At 42.9% G+C, this 19,432-nt stretch overlaps 1 protein-coding gene across 2 annotated transcripts in view; it reads right to left on the reverse strand.

Annotated features, from left to right (window-relative positions):
* LOC143435938 (uncharacterized) overlaps positions 1-19,432 on the reverse strand; it is a 77,849-nt gene that overhangs the window by 24,577 nt on the left and 33,840 nt on the right. Inside the window, exon 5 of one of the 2 annotated variants that reach the window (XM_076919695.1) lies at positions 1,591-1,951. The exons of the other annotated variant lie outside the window; for it this stretch is intronic. Within the exon in view, the coding sequence (XP_076775810.1) occupies positions 1,932-1,951 (20 nt within the window). The 3' untranslated portion in view covers positions 1,591-1,931. Of the gene's footprint in view, positions 1-1,590; positions 1,952-19,432 lie in introns of those variants that run through there. 2 annotated transcript variants of the gene reach the window in all.

A 19,432-nucleotide genomic window follows, 5' to 3' on the forward strand; every position in this document is an offset into this window, starting at 1 on the left:
CCAGAGGCCACATGCGTGCCACAGCTAGGAATGGCCAGCCAGAGACACTGGCCCTGCCCCCCATGAGACACCAGCGTGGGAGATGGCTTTGCCAATCTTCTACGATGTCTCCGAAAGGCTGGGCTTTGCCCAGACCATCCCGCCATCCACGTGGTACCCGGTATGAATGAAACTCTAATGCTTGAAGATTAATCAAAGGCTTTATATGTCTGGTAATGTTCAATAACAATATGCCCATACAATTAGAGGTGTTTCCCAATTAGCTAACCTAAATATAAGTTGTTACCCAGGACTGCTCTCCATACCTGTGTGGCTCTTCATCCTCCTACATCTCTGCCCTCTCTAGCTCCTCCTCTTCCTCTCCTTACTCCTCCCACCTTAGCTCCTCCCAACTTTCGGGAAAAATATCCCGCTACAACTAAAGAACTTCAATAGCTGATAAAGACAGTTATGAGCTGTCAGCAGTTCAATAGGGGTCCCTTTGAAGGCTCTGGCAGGCCCAAGCAAGGCAAGCATGGCTCTGCCAGGCCTTACCCTTTCCCCCATTCCCTCTGCCTTGATAAACTGTTAGATTACATTCCTAATGCTAGCCACCAGGGTCTATTCCCTTATTTGGTCATGTCCTCTACCTGAGACTGACTACCAAGATCCAGCTGTCAAAGTATTGAAGTCCAGTGATCTAAGGTCCCCTTTGGCTTACCTAATTAACATGCTCAGTCAAACTAGCCAACTCATTCCACCATGGGCTTTCCCCGTTTACTTTCATAAACTGCTGTTTTTCAATGTGCTGTGTCGGTCTCCTCTCTCCTCTCTCCTCGGAGGCAGTCCTCTGTCCCACTAGGACAAATATCCCTGACCTCTCTCTTCTTTATTCTCCTCCCCTTTCTCCTTATCCTCTATATCCATCTTTGTCTCTTATTCCCTGCCCTTTGTCCCTTTGTGCTGACAACTTGGTCCTGGTGTGTCTTGTGCAAATTCTTTTCCTTTTATCCTTCTCAGGGAGTCATTGTGACTGCAGTATATGTAATACATTTATTACTTTTGTCTTTTGGCAAAATTCATTTTCAGCCTCAAGGTGTCCTAGATTGCTCCCCTGTTGCTATGATAAAATATCGAACAAAAGTCACTCAAGGACAAAGTGTTTATGTCAGCTTATATGCTGCGGTCTGACATCTGCAGAAGCTGAGGCAGGAGTGTGTGGTAGAACCCTGGAACTGAAGTGGAGACCAAGGAGGAATGCTGCTTTCTGAATTGTTTCCAGGTTCATATTCAGCTACCTTTCTTAAGTGTCAGCTGCCTGCCCAGGCGTGGCACCACCCACAGTAGTCTGGGCCCTGTCACATCAGCCATCAATCAAGACAATACTCACCACAGAATTGTCTACCAGCACATCTGATGGTGGCCTTTTATCAACTGAGTTCCCCCCTTGTCAGAGAACCCTAGCTTGTTATCAAGCTGACAAAGCAAGCAAGCAAACAAACAAACAACACCAAAAAAAAAAAGTATTCATCATACAGGATCACAAGGGAAACCCACACTTATAAGGTCACACATACGCCCAAGTTCAAAGAGCAAACTTACCACTGAAATAGAGCTCCAGTGTGGATCTTCAGGGAATGGCCAAGAGTGTTCCGCGCCACTTCCAAGTCCCCTCGCCCGCAAGAGAGACACGGGAGGCAGTGTTCGGGTACTTACTACAGCGAGGCTTTATTCTTGTATCAGCTGAAGTGGAAGACCCCAAGCCTGGAAAAGGCACTGCTTATATGCACCCTAGAGTGGCGTCACTTCTGATTGGCTGTTCACTCATCACCCATATTACGCCCGGGGATGGGCAGTGACTTGGCGCGCTTTCGCCACTTGCACTTGCGCAGTTTAGTTGTTTACTTGTAGGAGCACCGGATGGCAGCGCCATCTTGTGATGGTGAATGTTGTCACCGCTCGCTGCGGCTCCCTACACAAGGGCACATAGGATATAACTCAGGGAACCTGTAATTCTCTGCTATCCCCAGTCCCCAACACCGGAGGTAAAAATATCCCAACAACCTTCATATTTACCAAAGTGACATTGTCACCTAGGTAGACCATTTTAATAGTCTCACCTAACTGTCACATGCAGAAATCCTTTCCCCACAAGAGTGAGTCTTTCTTTAAGCCTGACTTTCACAAACTTTCTTCATATACGTGTATTAGAGGCAGTAGTGTTTGAATGAGAATGTTCCCCCCATGGGTTCAGATATTTGAACACTTGGTACCAGCTGGGGCTACTGTTTGGGAGAAGCTTAGGAGATGTGTCATTGTTAAAGGTCACTGGAGGTAGCTTTGAGAGTTTAAAGACTCATGCCTTTTCTATTTTGCTCTCTTCTTGTATGTGAGCGTCTCAGCTTCATACTCTGGCCTACACAGCTGCTGACTGCTGTCATTTCTCCCCACCATGATAAACTCATCTCTTTGGCACTATAAGTCAAACTAAACCCCTTCTTTTATCACCACAACAGAAAAGTAGCTAACATACAGGTTGATCCAAAAACCAAAACACTACCCAGAAGACATGAAATGCCTTAGTCTGCCCCTTAGCTTCCTGTGTCTACCCCCTCTCCATCCTCTGTAATTTTCTGACTGACAAACTTCTTTAAAGACAAAAGGGCCCAAAATAAAAGGCAACATTCTCCATTCTCTAGCACACAGATCCTGAAGGCTTGAAGCCTGGCTCAGTGATGTATAATGTTTTATATAAACCAGTGGTTTTCAACCCCCTCTAACACTGCAACCCTTTCATACAGTTCCTCATTTTGTGGTGACCTATCAACCGTAGGATTATTTTTGTTGCTACTCCATAACTGTAATTTTGCTACGGGTATGAACTGTAATGTAAATGTCTGTGTTTTCTGGCCTTAGGCACCCCCCCCCCAGTGAAAGGCTGTTTGACCCCCAACGGCATCGCACCCCACAGGTTGAGAACTTCTGATATAAACAGACAGAGCCTAACTCCTAATGTCATTGTGCCTCATGCTAAAGAGACAGTTTCTGTGAGGACAAATGGCATCATAATATTTACTACTTCAAGTGAGTGAACAGTCAGCTTAAAGTGCGACTTAAATTCAATCCTACTCAAATGGCGCGAGACAAGGACAGTAACACCCACCTTCTGTAAAAGACCATCCTTTCTCATGGGCATAGCTTTCTTCTTTCCCTAAAAGTTCACTGGGGTGTGTTTGGTCACAGTGTCTATTCTTTTTTCTTTACAGTGTCTATTTTTATTATAACTTATATATCACACCATGATATGTATGGTATGATGGAGAACTTCTTTAGTATTCTCAGTTGGAAGGTGGAAATGGGAGGACCCAAAAGATGAAGGTCATAGTTTTGATACATAGCTTTGGATTTTTAAAGTTATACAAATAAGAGGCCCCTTAATAACATTTGTGTGCACGATTACTTGTGCCACATCAGAAAAAAAGTTTTCTTCATTAATATTTAAAAGCCATACCCCCAAAGTAACCAAACAGCCACCACAACAAAAACATTGTCTAAAAGGGACCTGGTTGACTGTTTGCCTTGCATGCAAGTATTTTACTAGGTGAGACACTCAATATTGTAAACAAACATGACTGCATGCATATGACCCACACAGCTTCAAGCACCCAGATAAAATCTCAGCATGGAGAGGCAAGGTCAGCATGAAGTCTCTCCCCTAGCTGATGTACTATTGGCAACTCAGAGCTACTGGGAGAGAGAAAGTCAACTTCTCTTTAAGGGTGTATGCCTGACAGGTTGACTGAGCCCCAGCAGACATACACACACATCCAAAAAGTATGCGGACAGCATAAATGGAACTCTACAGGTTTGGAAAAATTCGTACACAAAGTTGAGTGGATAGGGAAGGGGGATTGAATCTGGTGGATGGAGTTGAGGGAGGGAGGGAGGGAGGTGAATATGCTCAAAATAATTTCTGGTGGATGGAGTTGAGGGAGGGAGGGAAGTGAATATGCTCAAAATAATTGTATGAAATCTTCAAAACATTAATTTAAATATGAACAATATAAAATCATTATAAATTTTTTGTGTACCAATGAGTGAAAGCATATACAAAATGGTCAGAATTTGATAAATAAACAAAATAGGAAAGTCACAATATTCAGAAAAAGTAATTTATCACCATCAATCACAACTGTTTGAAAATACAATATTATTCCTGAGTTCTGACCTATTACAAATAAGTATTTGCTCACAAAAGAGTCCAGCACAGTGTAAAATGACAGGAGAAAGAGCTACCTGATTGGATAAAAAACTGTACTCATTAAACTTATGTAACATTGCTGCCACAAAGCTTACAAAATTGTGTTATGTTAATGTTCTTCATTTTATTTTTGTGCTTTACAAAGCTGTAGGTCTCACTGGTCTCTGTCTTCCAGTTTTATGATATCCAACCCTCACATCTAGAACCTGGATCACAGTAACAAACATTTGCGGTCCTGTGGCCACATCAGCTTCTGCAAATGCCCAAGATGGTGCCTGAAAGCCAGTATCCATCAGAACAGAGACTTCAACGACGGCTGTCTGAGCCCTGCCCTCCCTCAGTCAAGAGTTCCTGGAGATATTCATCCCCTTGACCACTGGTAGGTGTCAGAGCCCAAAGCCTCTCAACCCCTTCAGAGATTTAAGCAGGAATACCCTGACTCACTCTATGAATGTGGGGTCCCTGGGATGCCTGGTTCCCCAGCTTATGGGTTCCAGTCAGCCATGGGAATCAAGCAGCAGCCCCCGAGATCACTGTGCGGATTCCGAAGTGCCTGCCAGTCGTCCTACATAAAGAACGTGTGTTTCTCCAGCGACCATGAAGGATTCACATGTGAAAAAATCTCCAGGCTATACTTTGATGACACTTGCTTGGTTCCTGAAAGACAAAGTCAAGCAGGAGCCCACCATATATTGAGAGAGACTCCCTTATTAGAGGTGCATCTCTCTTCAACTGTGGCAGTTCCTTGTCACCCTTCTTGATGATCTAGTCAGTCCTCACTTCATTGCCTAGACTGGCTGAAGCATAGAATTTAAGCCGATAGAACTGGAATAGGTTGATTTGTGTTGACGTATCCAGAAGAATCAGCCAGTCATGAACCACAATAAGCTGAGCCATTATCACAATGGACTAAACCTCTGAACTATAGGCAAGTACCAACTAAATGCTTTCTTTTATAAGAGTTGCCACAGTCATAATGTCTCTTCACAGTAATAGAATACTGACTAAGACAATACCTTTATTGGTTTTACATATGAAGACCATCTCACACCTTAATCTAACAGTTCATTGAAGTTCTCTGGTAAAGCAAGAGCAGAATAGAATCATCCTTTGTGCTGGTAGGTTGCACTAGTTTCTCTTTGTTACTAGGTCAGCTTAACGTCTGATAAATTGTGGTTTCCAAATGCTTACAAGAGAACAAACAAAAACAAACAAACAAACAAAAAAACCCACCTATCATGAGACTGCATAATCTTTAAAATTCCAAAAGAAAAAATTTCTACTTCATCTGGTATGATGGTTAGCTTTAACTGTCAACACAACCTAGAATTTCCTGGGAAGAGAGTTTTAATGAGGGAATGTCATATCAAACATTGGTTTGATATGTTGGCATGTCTGTGGGGGGTTATCTTAAGTAAGTCACTATGAGAAGAGGTGCCTACTGTGGGTAGCACCATTCCTTAGGTGGACAGGAATGTCAGATTGTATATGAGTAGAGAAATCAAGCTGAACACAAGCAAACAAGCAAGTGGGTGTTTATTGATTCATTTCTCTTGGATGTGAAAATGCTGTGATTAGTTATCTGAACTTCCCACCTTAAATACCCGGCCTAGCACAAGCTTCACTGTCTGTGTGTCTGTCCTTTCTTAGTTTCCTCTTCATCCCTAATTAGGGTTCAGAGAATCAAGTTATGCAAGACATGGGGAAAAAGTAGAACTGAACAATTTTTTAAAGTGATTAAAGTATATGTATACACATAGACTTTATCTACATATGCTTATATTTTATATTATTTACAAAGTAAATAATATAAATGAGTGAGTGCTTACATAAATTAAGACTGTCAAATTGGTCCAAATTCCTTCTACTTCATAATATAAGTAGAATTTAAGAATAAAAAGTCCTGATTCTGGCTGCCCCAGCAGGTTGTACATAATTAGATATCCTCAATAAGACTATTATTTGTTTGATCTTCTTTTATCTTAGGCCACTCTGGTCTACAAAGTGAGTTGCAGGACAGCTGAGGCTACACAGAGAAACCCTGTCTTCAAATCAAAAACAAGAGAAAAGAAAAATGAAAATTCCTTATTGTTTAAAAATACTAGCACTCAGACCCCAGTGTGAGAGTACTCCAGTGAGTCTCTGGTGCTCCTAAAAGTCAAGACAGCTACAGATTAAAAGGGATGACTGTCTCTGGGCTTTTAGCCTTCCCAATGGATAAACTGGACAGAGATGCCAGAGTATTAATCTGCTTTTTTTGTTGCCTTACAGATCAAAATAAAAAGTTGAACTTTTAAAACAAAACCAGTATTAAAATGCGTGTCATAAAAGGACTTGAATCTTATGCTAGTTAGTTTTTGGCAATGAGATGTAAAGTAGAGCCCCTGGGAGGAGGAAACCTCAGTTGAGGAATTGCTTCCGTCCGACTCACCCATAGGCAAGTCCATAGGAGGACCTTCTTTTTTTTTTTTTTTTTTTTTTTTTTTTTTTTTTTTTTTTTTTTTTTTATTAATGATTAATGGATGAAGGGTCTGAGCAACACCAATTTCAGGAGATTTGATTCTTTCTGATCTCTGCTGGTAGAAGTCAAAACAGCCTACAACACCATCTACCACTACAGAGGTAGCTCTAGAACAATGTAATAGTTACTTTCATAAGGCTATGATAAAACAGCCCGACTAAAAGCAAGTTAAGAAAGAACAGCATTTATTTTGGCTTACAGTTCTAGAGGACTGGCATCTGTACTGGCAGCGAGGGCAAGGTGGAAAGAGCAGGAAACAGAGAAATCACATTCAGTCATACAGGAGTTAATTCAGTTGCTCCGATCAATCACCAGGCCAGGAAGACTGATTTATTTAAAGTTACTCAAAAAAAAAAAAAAGAAAGGAAAAAAAAAGAAAAGAAAAAGAAAAAAGAAAAAAAAAAGAAAAGATGAGAGGCATCCCCTTAGTGAGACAAGGTACTTCTCCTTCCCTGAAGCCTTTGTGCTTCCCAGGAGCAACCTGTCCACTTTTCTGAATGCTCACGCAGAAAAGTGTGACTTTTTGTTTTTCTTTTTGTCTATCTTCTTCTTTTGGATACCGACCAAAGCCTGTGTGTGCTTTCCCTGATATTCTGGGCCTTCTCACTCATTCTCTGAAGCTTAACACTCCTCTAACCCCAACTTTCCACCATGCTGATACTTACCAATCTCTTTTTCCTTCCTCACCTCCATCTACCCATTCTGGCAGCTGCCAAGACTTACAAGCTGTCTGTTGTGTTAACTACTTTTCTGTGTCTGTGGTGAAACATCACAAGCTAGATTTCTTTGGTCTTATGGTTCCAGAAGTTCATGGTGGAGAAACATGGTAGCAAGCAGCAGACATGACAGCAGAAACAGAGAGCTGAGAGCTCACATCTTGACCCACGGGTATGAAACAGAGAGAACAAACTTGATACGGCATGAGTCTTTAAGCTTTCAAAGTTCACCTTCAGTGACTCACTTCCTCCAACTAGGGAATATCTCATAAACGTCCCCCAAACAACCCTGCCAAATGAGGGCCAAGTAGGAGCCTATGGGGACAGGAGAGAAATCCTGGTCTCTCTGTGGGGGGTTGTGGGGGGAGGGCTGAGTGGGATGGTGAGTGTTGCTGGCCCAAAGAAACACACCTGGCCAGGAGTCTTGTTGAAGCAGGAACTCAACTTTAATGTAACAACCTCTTGTTTATATAAACTTGGAGCATAGGGAGGAGTTTTAGAGGGGTGAGATGACATAGGGGGGCAGGGAAGGGTGACAGAGGGTGTGGGGTGACTGACAGGGCCAATTGTGAAGCTCTACATCAGCAACAGCTGAGCAGAGGCAGGGACAGACAGGTCCTGTTGAGTCACTCCAGTATGAAAATGACTAAGACAGATCTCAAACTCGAGCCAGGCTTAGGCTCTCCCAAAAGGTCACAGAAACTCGAGCCAGGCTCAGGTTAGTCCACAAGGCCCAAACCAGGACCAAAATGGGGCCCAACACATGATAATGCCTGCTCTGTTACTTTTCTCTTAACTTTTAATATAGAATTGGTTTGTGCCCTTTTAAAAATTCTTTTCTTACAGAGAGAGAGAGAGAGAGAGAGAGAGAGAGAGAGAGAGAGAGAAAACGAATCTCAGTTTCTCCAATAACATAGCCCTGGGGAACTTTGTGGACCTAACACTTGACCTTTCCCTTACTGCAATATGGCCTAGCTCTACCAGGATTTTGCATTTTAATGCAATGTCTAAATCCAGGCATTGTGGCCACATCTTCAGTCCTAGAATTCGGTAAAGCTGAGGCAGGCAGAGTTCCAGGCCAACCAGAGCTACACAGTGAGGGTCTGTCTTTAAAAAATTAAAACATCTGAAAACCATCCAAGGGCAACAGCAATGGTGGCGGAGATCAACACTAGTCCCCTGTGGGACTAGATGTCCATTTGCAATTAGTTTAGCAATATTGGAAATCCAGGTCATTGTTGCTAGTCCTAAGAATCATTGGGTAAGAGAACAGGCTGATGGTATTTAGAAAGCTTCTCTTCAGACTGTGAGGCTCACAGTAAAAGCAGGTGCCAATGAGGTGACAGAGGAAGAGGGCAAGGAAGATAGGCTGACTGCTCTGAATTACTCTGTGCTGGAGAAAATATCAGCTCTGTTGTGCCCAGCCAAGAATGAATGGCTCCTTCAGTTAAGCAACAACCGTAACCTGATTTACTTCATTTTAGAACATGTGCCAAGAAAGAGAAATCTTGTATCTTGCTTATACAAGCGAACAGCCATCCTCTGGCAGCACACCGGGAAATATAAATTCAACAACTATTTATAGCAATAAATAATATCTGAAAATATATAAGATCATATCAGAAACTTCAGCCAGGTGAGCTTATCAACCACACAATGTACAATCCTTTACCTGTGACTATAAAAGAACGATTACCCCAAGGTGTCCAGAGAGTCTGCGGCACTGAGCTCTCCGACAGGGCAGCATGACCCAGTAGGGCTAGACTACTGCTTCCAGGGAATTCCATCCCCACTGCTTCCTTGGCTTGCAGCAGCCTCCTCCTCACACCTAGGGCTCCCAGCAGCAGCCACTACTTTCAGCCACCAGGTGTCCTAGTCCTCCTGTGACTCCAGCAGCCAGTGGACCCGACCCAAATATGGAGCAGCACACCTTGAATCTCTTTGTCTTAGACACAGGCATTTAATATGGCAAATACAGAAGGTGGTGTCCCTCATGTTTTGCAGCAACTCTCTCCTAAGGCCCAAACTTCTAGATGGAAAGTTTATGCAGTGCAAAACAATCACACACACACACACACACACACACACACACACACACACACACACACACACACTCCTCCATTGTGCAGCTCTCACCCATGGCAGGATCCCCATCCCCAAACTGGCAGGTCCGAGACTAGATTACAGATTCTGTGCACAAAAGGGAAAGCATTCATTCACTCACGAAACTTGTCCTGACTTCCCAGCAGCAAGTGAGTCCTGCTTACTGAAGTGATAGAGCCACAATGATGAGGGCGACGTGTATTCTCTATTATTAGAACACATTTATGTTTCATTTTGTAGGAAAGAATCTATAATACACATGGCTAATGATTTGTTTTGTGTTTTTCGCCCCTAACAAAATGCCACATCCTATGTTCACCAAAGAAGAAAACAATAGTTCCTAAGATAGCCATGACAGTAAGGGTCCATGACATAATGAAAGAAAACAGAGAACAAGACAGAAAAATCATTATATTCATCATTCCACTGAAGTAAGAACTCCATGCACCAAGTAGGAGTGAAGCAAAGAGAAGGGGAAATTTTAGAGGAAACTGGAAAGGGAAGGACAGGAAAGGAGAGGAAAGGGGAGAAGAAGAGAAAGGAGGAGAGGAGAGGGGAGGGGAGGGGAGGGGAGGGGAGAGGAGGGGAGAGGAGAGGAGAGAGGAGAGGAGGAGAGGAGGAGAGGAGGAGAGGAGGAGAGGAGGAGTCCTTCCGAAGCATCCCAATTAAAATCCCTCAACAAGGAGGTAGGAATTTCAGCACAGGGGCCAGATAGCTTAGTAAGTAAATACACTTGCCACCAAGCTGCAGGATAACCTGAGCTCAATCTCTGGGACCTACATTGTGGAAAGAGAGAACTGACTCCTGAAAGTTGCCCTCTGACTTCTCCATGAGCATATAACAAGCACACATGCATGTGTGTGCATATACATAAATATACAGTAAAATAAAATATCAAAAGAATCCAAACACAACATTTGTTGTGAAGACTGTCTACATAGAGATAATGTTCTACATCAAAACAATTTTTTAAACATATATTGCTTTTATTTTTATGAGTATGAGTGTTTTGCCTATATGTACCACATGTGCCCATGGAAATCAGGAGAGGGTGTCAGATCTCCTGGAACTGAAGTTACAAGTGGTTGTTGTTAGATTTCTGAGGCAGTATAAAAAGACTGAAGACAGAAAAAGACAGGATGAGATTATGTTTATTGGTGCACACAGTAAGAGGGCAGACTCTCTTCATCAGTAAGCTGAGGATCTGCCAGGAAAAGAGAGATGGACATCACAGGGGCAGAAATGGTCACAGCATCTTCCTCCTGAAGTCCCTCTTTTCTGAAATTCCACTCCTAAAGAGGCAGGCTGCCCAACAGATACTGTATCAGTGTGAGCCATCATGTGGTTGGGAACTGAACCTAGATCTTCTGCAAGAACAAGCGTTCTTAGCCACTGAGCAATCTCTCCAAACAAAAAGACAATATTCTTTATATAGAAAGCTAATTTGAGATGATGGTGAAAGAGCAAGGAGTCATGCTTTACATGTGAACATAGATGACCTTGAGTATGGTCTGCCTTTATACTCTATACACTCCTTCCCCAGATATTTTATGGGATTCTCACAAGCAAGAAGACTATTAACTTCTAACTGTAGTAAAAGTAGTCTTGCTTTCTCATGCAATACCTGTGTCTTAGGTATTTACTTTTTCAGATGCAGTCCTGTCTAATACACTATAGAATCCAGTCTGCAATCTCTCTTTTTAAAAGATTTATCATCATCATCTCTCTCCATTTTGTGCGTGTGTGTGTGTGTGTGTGCATATATGCTGATGTCTACAGAAGCCAGAAAAGGACATTGGATTCCCTGGAGCTGAAGTTACAGGTGGTTGTGAGTCCCCTAATGTGACTGCCTGAGAACTGAACTTGCAAGTGCCCTTCATTGCTGATCCACCTCTCCAGTCTTCACTCTGTAATCTCATTTAAATTCTTTGCAACCTTTGAAGTTCCAACTAAAGAACATACTAAAAACCACACCTACGGCTATTGTAAAGACAAGTGTAGAATTCTCCCTTGAGCATTCACTGCCCAGTCTTGGGTGTGTCTTATTCTTTTCTCTTTCTAGTAACCCTAGTGCTTAAATCTATGGAGAAAAAAAAAGAAGAAGAAAGAAGTGGGGAGGAAGAGAGGAGAAGGAGGTGAAGGAGGAGAAATTCCTTCTTAAGAAACACATAGTGTAGCATACCCTTTATCCCAGTAATTTTGTTTACACAAGGACCCTCTGCATTCTCAGAACTTGAGGACTGAGTGGCTGGCCTATTACCCATATCCTTCCTGCTGTTTTCAGAATTATCCAATCAGGAATAGATTATGAGTTTGACCATCAGCCAATGAAAACCAGCTAAGATCCTCTTCGTATTAGGAATCAAAGACAGAGGACTTCTTGGCCATGTGTGCTGTTTGCTAGCCCAGTTTGTCTGGTGGTACATCCATTTTACAAAAAGAAATTACTTTGCCAGGTTACTGCTTTGTTCCTGTGTTTCTTTGTGCAATACAGAAAATATTCTTTTTCCACAGCCACCAATGTCTGGTTCAAATATTTGATTTTGGGACCATGTTTCCCAAGATCGATGAGAAAGTAATCCTTCTTGATATACTGTCTGTCTTCCAGTTTGGTCATGTGCTTCTACCAGTGACACCTCAGATTGATTCTCCTTGAATAATTCCTGGTCTTTCTTGGTTCCTCCACAAGCTCCCACCCCATTACAATACTGAAGAATCCAACCAGGATGAAGAACACTTGTCTTTTCCCTCTGTCCGTTTGGAATTAAAAATAAGATATATTCCCAGGATGGGAGAGTGAATATAAGTTGGCAAATGATGGACATGCACAGTCTGTTGCATTCTCCAGGGAATAAACTTGGAAAAGTTGAAAATAGTAATCAGAAGAAACTGATGATACCTAAGCACCTCTACTTTTAATCGTGAGATAAAATTTGAAGAGAGAATTCTACAAAGCAGAAGAGTAAATCCAGCCTATCCTGAAATTTCAGGCTTGGGATGGGGTGCTCTGTCCTCACAGAGAGAGGGGGCAGCAAAAAGAAATGGTAGAAACTGCTATGGGGTAGAAACCCAAAGACCACTGAGCATGACCAAAGTCTGAATGGAGAGTCTGTATTAATCCACTGGTGACTGGCTGGAGAGAAATACTTCTCATAGAGTAGTATTGAATGTATTTTACAGGAATCTTTTAAAGACAAACAACACAGAAAAACTACATCTGAGTTGGCAGTTGCAGGGGGAATGAAAGCAAGCAAGCAAATTAACAGAAGCCAAAAGCATGCAGCTAGCTGGGATATTTTGACTCTAAATTTATAAAACAGAGCTGGGTACTTTCCCATGGGACTTTTCAGGGAAGGGGTAGAAAAGGGGGAGGTAGTTTCAAGTTAAACCAAAGATGCTTCTAAGTAAGACATGACAGAAGAACCTTTGTCCTGGTAGAAAGCCATGGCTTAAAACAAGAGAATTGGGGTGAAGGACTAGAGATTATTTCACAACAGCTTGGTGACTAAGAGCACATAGTGCTCTGGTCAAAGACCAGAGTTTGGTTCCTAGCATTCAGGTTGACTGACTTACAACTACCTATAATGGCAGCTCCATGGACATCTGACTCCTCAGGCATCTACAGGTACCTGTGGTCACATACCCATACCAATACACAGGCACAGGCATACGTGCACATGCAGAAACACACAATTTAAAACAAAATCAGCAGCACTTGGGATTCAGAGGCAGGCATATCATATGAGTTCAAAGCCAGCCTGGTCTATATGGTCTATATAGTGAATAAGTTGCAAGTGAGGGCTACATAGAGAAACCCTGCTTCAAAACAACAAGAATGACAAACAAACTAAATGAAAGCAAAACAAAAAAGCAACAACAACTAAAACAAGTGAATGAAAATGTCTACACTGAACTTTCAGTTACAGAGTTTAAAAGTAAACATATATTTTCTTTAGTGGGTATACATATCTGTGTGCATGCATCATACGTACATGAAGATCAGAAGACAATCTGTGAGAGTTGGCTCCCTGTTTCCACTATGTAGCCTCCAGGGATCAAACTCGTATTAGCAACAAGAGCTTTTCACCCACTTAACCATCTCACTTGCCGAGTAATCGAGGAGTAGACGAAGAAGAAGGTAGACAAGAGCTATGAGGCAACAGCGTTGTCAGAGGGAGGAGGTATGCCAAAGAAACTCTCTTTTGGCACATGGAGCAGGGCACTTTGGGAAAACCGTTTTAACTTTTCCTGTTGGTGACTCTGTCTGGGCAGGTTTAGGAGGTATGGCCTTGCTGGAAGAAGTATGTCACTAGTAGTAGGCATTGAGAATAAAAAGACTCCTACGTCTTACTTCTTCTTTTTTTCTTTCTCCTGCTTGGCATTCAAGATGTGAGACTTCAGCTTCAACTCCAGATCCCATGCCTGCTGCTTGCTGACATACATCTCTGCCATGATGGCTCCCGATCCCTCTGGAACCATAAGCCCAAATAAACCGTTCTATAAGTCTCTTTGATCATGGCATTTTATCACAGCAATGGAAAAATAGTTAATACAACAATCTCTTGATTGTAGGGAAGACACTTAAATCAGTAAGAGGAAAACCTGATCAGAACCAGAGTATGCTGGGAACACAGACTCAGATCCTACGCAGCACACCAGACAGTGGAAAAGACCACTTTGGGGTGGGAGCAGGGCAGAATTTAGAATGCAATCCAAAAAGACAAGACTGGTGTATCTGGGAACCAACCTTGTGAAAGACTACTTCCCATGGCCAGCACTCACAGCTGATGCATAAAAGATCATCCAGAACTGTGACCAAACCTATGAGGGACTGCCCACTGACAGGCTAACATGTTTGCTACAGGACTACACTGAGGCAAGGACAGAATTTGAGACTTGACATTTCGAAGCCTCCATGGCTGTGATAGGCGTTCGATAGATAGGGAAGGAGGGCTGGTGGACTCACAACGGGAACTAACAAGATGCCAGATCGTGTACCGTACATCTTCCCCCAGTTCATTACACTCCACATCTGTCCTTTATTTAACACCCGATGTCAATGTGGCAGACCTGTGTCCTGCTCTCAGTTTTACTTTGTTTTGTTTTCCTTATGATTGAGACAGGGTCTCATAATGTATCCCAGGCTAGCATCTCCCTTCCAAGTGCTGAGATTAAAGAACTGTGCCACTATGCCCAGTTCTGGTCGTGTCCTCTCTTACATTATCTTTTCCCTGTTTTCTTTTTCACATGCTTTCATAAAGATCATAGGCTGAGCTCATTCTCAGGGACCCTGTGTGTCTCAGCTTCCTGAAGGCTGGAACCATTTTTTTTTTTCACTTTTTGGTTTTTACCTCCTCTTTATTCTTCCATTATCAAACTGTCCTCATATTTCATAATATGGACTTAGAAAGACCAAGAGTGGTCAGAGAAAGGTGAAATAATAGTCAAAGGCTTTATTGAGAAGGGCACTAAAAGACAGGTTAAGGTACTTCTTGGCCCCAGCTTGTCAGCCACTGTGCCTCATGGAAACCTGTTCTTGCCCAAATGCCTAAGTTCATGAGTCTTTCAAATGGCTTACTGTGGATACTGTAGTTAGGTTGGCAGATACACTCCAAGTCTTTGAGAGTGCACACATGAGAAACAAAGCTGTTGCTAAGGAGAAAACTCATTTCATACGGCATGAAATACAGATCTGGGATCTTTGCATTCAGCCTCTAACTGTACTTCCTAATCACTTTGGGATTCTAGTTTGTAAGATATTGTGAAAACATTTAAGTAAAGTGATGTTACAGGTTTGAGCTGTTGTGTGAATCACAACCACTTGTGACTCCAAGTCCAGGAAATCCAGTGTCTCCATGCATAGTTGCATTCACATGCACATACCCACACTCACACATATACACATACTTAAAAGTAGGTTATTTGTTTGTTTGTTTGTTTTAATGTGGCTAAAAGATCCTAGTTTGGCCAACAATTCCAAACTAAGAATTGGATCCTAGATGACATGAGGTTTCTTTAGATGGGTAGATTTGTGTCAGGGGAAGTCTTCTATGTGTGTTGTTGTTTTGTCGTTGATGGTTAGGCTTTTTGTTTGTTTGTGTTTTTGTTTTGTCTTTGTTTTTGAAAAAGAGTCTCACCATACAACACTGGCTAGTCTGGACTTGGTATGTAGACCAGACTGGCTTTGAATTCACAGAGATCCAGCTCCCTCGGCCTTCTGGGTGCTGAGATTAAAGATGTGAACAACCATGCCTGGCTCACCTATCAATGTTTTATGCACATGTGGACAAATTGTAGAACAAAGTTTCAGCTCACACTTTCCCAGTCAGACTACATCCTGAAGTCTGAAGTCACTTCCTTTAATGTTTCAGGGCCCAGGCAGAACATTACAGCAGGGCCACACTGTGGAGCTCAGTGGCTCAGCACATGGCAGACATGAGACAGAAAGTATGACAGAAAGTGTGCTTCCGTGTGCCTCTGTGTTCACTACTTTTATTGTACACCTGGGTGCCTATTGGATGGTATGACCCACATACCTTAACAGTGCCTCCTACTAACTCTTCCAAGAAATTTCTTCATAATTACATGCTAGTATATTACTAATTTCCTAGATATCAATAATCATTATCCATCACAGCTGGCCAAGCTGAATCAAGGATGTAATCTCAGTATTTGCAAGGCTGTGGCAAGTGGATCAAGCTTGAGGACAGCCTTGGGTGTACAGCATCTAAAAATAATGAACAATTACATGGATCCAGCACGCCTGACAGCAGGACTATTTTCCATTTTCTTTGCCATAAGATCAGGTGACTTCACAGGTTACGGATATTTCTGTGGACCATTAAGTTGTTTCTTTCCCATGGATCTCAAGAGTTAAAATTAATTGGGCCAATGAGATCACTTAGCCTGCCTACTGACAAGCTTTACAACCTGTATTGAATATCCAGAAGCCACATGCTGGTAAGAGAACAAATTCTTGCAAATTGTCCTCTGACCTCTTCAGGGTGTGCTGTCACTTTAAGGTCAAATGTCAAGGTTGTTCACTTCTATCAGCCAAACAGTGGTGCAACACCACTAGGTTCAGACTAGTGGAGGGAAGACTCTGAGGGGAGATGGAATTGACAGCATTTACAGGTCACAGAGTGATTGATTCTGACAGGGGTTCCAGATATGAAGGACAAGCTTGTAAACCAGTGCAGCTACTAGGTTAACTGTTGACGCTGGGCCTCAGCTCCTAGATGCCAGCTTAGGAAGAGAGGCAAGACTCCTTCTCAGACTCACTTCCTTCCATCTAGGTTAGACTACTAGAGAACACAGTGAGAGTGGCCCACACGAGCTCATTTATTTGAATGCTTGCCGGTAAAACTGTTTTTGGAAAAGAATAGGTATAGCCTTGTTGGAGGTGTCACTGGGAGTGGACTTTGGCCGTTGTCTCAACATGTGAACCCTCAGCTACTGCTCCAGTGCCATGGCTACCTGCCTACCTGTGTTCCCTGCCATGATGGTCATAAATTCATGACCCCCAGTTAAATGTTCTCTTTTATAAGGTGTCTTGATCATGGTGTCTCTTCACATAAAACACGCAGTGTTGGGTGAATTTTCCTGGGAAGAGATGAACAAATAAACATCAACCTACAAGGAGACCAACAACAGACCAAAATAATGACTCCAGCAAATGTTGGGTGAAAGGTGGCTAGCAACATTCCCAAAAATGCTGGGCCCAGTCATGGTGAACACACACACACACACACACACCAGGAAGAGAGTCGTTGCAGGTTGGTGGGATTATCTCAGTCCCATAGCAAGTTTTGCTGTTTGTATAACCTTGGAAAGGGTCATATGAATCTTATAAGCATGGTTTCCCAGACTTATGGGGTTTATTTACTCAACCTTGAGCCCTGCTTTTCCTTTCTGGGGAGGAGGGTTTTGAGGGTAATGTTTGAATTCAGGGGAAATTACTACACAACACATAGGAGGATTCTTCAATTATCTGAATTCAATTGAAGAACTGAATAACTTTTAAATTATTCAAACTGTTCCATTTCTTTTTTTCTTATTATACTTTAAGTAATTTTTTGGCTTTCCTGTGTTTTTCTCCTCCAGGTAGGATTTCATGTACTATAAGTTGACCTCAAACTCACTATGTTCCTGAACATGACACTGAATTTCTGATTCTTATGAATCCACAATCTGCATCCCAGAATTGTTTACATGCTATCACATTGGTGTCTGCAGTGCTCAGGAGAAAGCCCACTGCTTCAGACAGGTCAGGGAAGCATTCAATAAACTCATATGCATCCTTTCCCTTTTTTTATTTCAAAAGGTCATTAAATCATAATGTGTATATGTGCGTTGCTATATGTGTGTCTGTGTGCCCACAGAGGTTAGAAGAGGGTGTCAAATTCCCTGAATCTGGAGTTACAGGTAGTCTTAAACCACCAGATTTGAGTATGGGGAATTACATTTAGGCCTTCTGCAAGAACAGTATGTACCCTTATCTGTTGAGTCATCTCACCAGCCCCTATACCCAATTTCCAAGTTATTTTGTTATATTTTGTTTTTTAATTCACTCATTCATTCATTTGAGACAGGGTTTCTCTGTGTAACCCTGGCTGTCCCGGAACTTATTCTGTAGACCAGGATGGCTTCAAACTCAGAGATCCTCCTGCCTCTGCCTCCTGAATGCTGGGATTAAAGGCATGTACCACCACAACCCAGCTTCAGGCTTCAACATAGACCATGTACATCAGCATGGAGTCAGGTGGTAATACAGGTCTTGGACATCAACCCAGTCCTTGGCTGCATCAGGACCACTAACCCACACATGGACCTCAGTGGCATTATGGACTATGGTGGCCCTTGGAAGAGATCCAGTCCAGGAAATGTACCATTCCTTATCTCGGATGCCCATCATTGCCTAAAGCCAAGGTGATCCTGAAGCCAGGTAGCATGTTGGGGGTCCAAAGCTGTATCTGCCCAAGCTCCAAGCTGCTGTGTACCACCCAGCCTATCCCAGTAGGCAATGACATGTTCCACTCTTGCCCTCTGTGCTCTCTTACCTGTCTCCACTCTCATGACTCCAGTTCCACCTGTCTCCACAGCCCACACATGGGCTCTCTTCTCCATTTTTCTCACTTGTCCATCATGCACCATGCCTGAGCAGCTTGAACTTTCCCCCACCAAAAACCATGTTTTTGCCACATGTAGCTTGTCCTTGTGATTGCACACTTTATTCAGGTGACACTTTTGTTTTTTCCTTTCTGAGACAGAGTAATCCTGTGTAGTCCTGGCTGTCCTGGAACTCGATCTGTAGACCAGGTTGGCCTGGAACTCAGAGATTCACCCTCCTCACCTCCTGCTTACTGGGCATGCTTCTGAGGCCCTTCCCCGCTCTCTTACCCTCTCGCCATTTACCATCTAGTTGCTTGAAGAGTGATGTGCCTTTTCCTCACCTCAGCCTCCTTTCAGTCCTCTGCTCCCTCCAGCCCTTCAGCCGGCCTGTGCCTGAGATGCCACTATTGGCCCTCTTCTGTCAGCTCCTGGCATCACCTCCCATCACTTACTCAGTCTAAGCTCCATTCAGATCCAGATATCGATAAAGTTCCGAAGACTCCTGCAGTATGTCCACTACACATAGTTCCTGCTTCTTGGTCACTTAGGCCTCCTCCTCCATCTTTGCCAAGCCCACGACACACCTGTAGCTTCAGCCTCCTGGTCTAGCTCTCCCTCTGCCTGCAGTGCACTTGCTACATTCACTGACTTAACCCCCTGACCTCTCTGAAGTAGTCTCAGAACCAGCTCCTCATGACGGTATGCCCTCCCCCTCTTTTTTTGGGATAGGAATAGTGTAAG

This window comes from Arvicanthis niloticus, chromosome 22, assembly GCF_011762505.2.
Source record: "Arvicanthis niloticus isolate mArvNil1 chromosome 22, mArvNil1.pat.X, whole genome shotgun sequence".
Lineage (NCBI taxonomy): Eukaryota > Metazoa > Chordata > Mammalia > Rodentia > Muridae > Arvicanthis > Arvicanthis niloticus.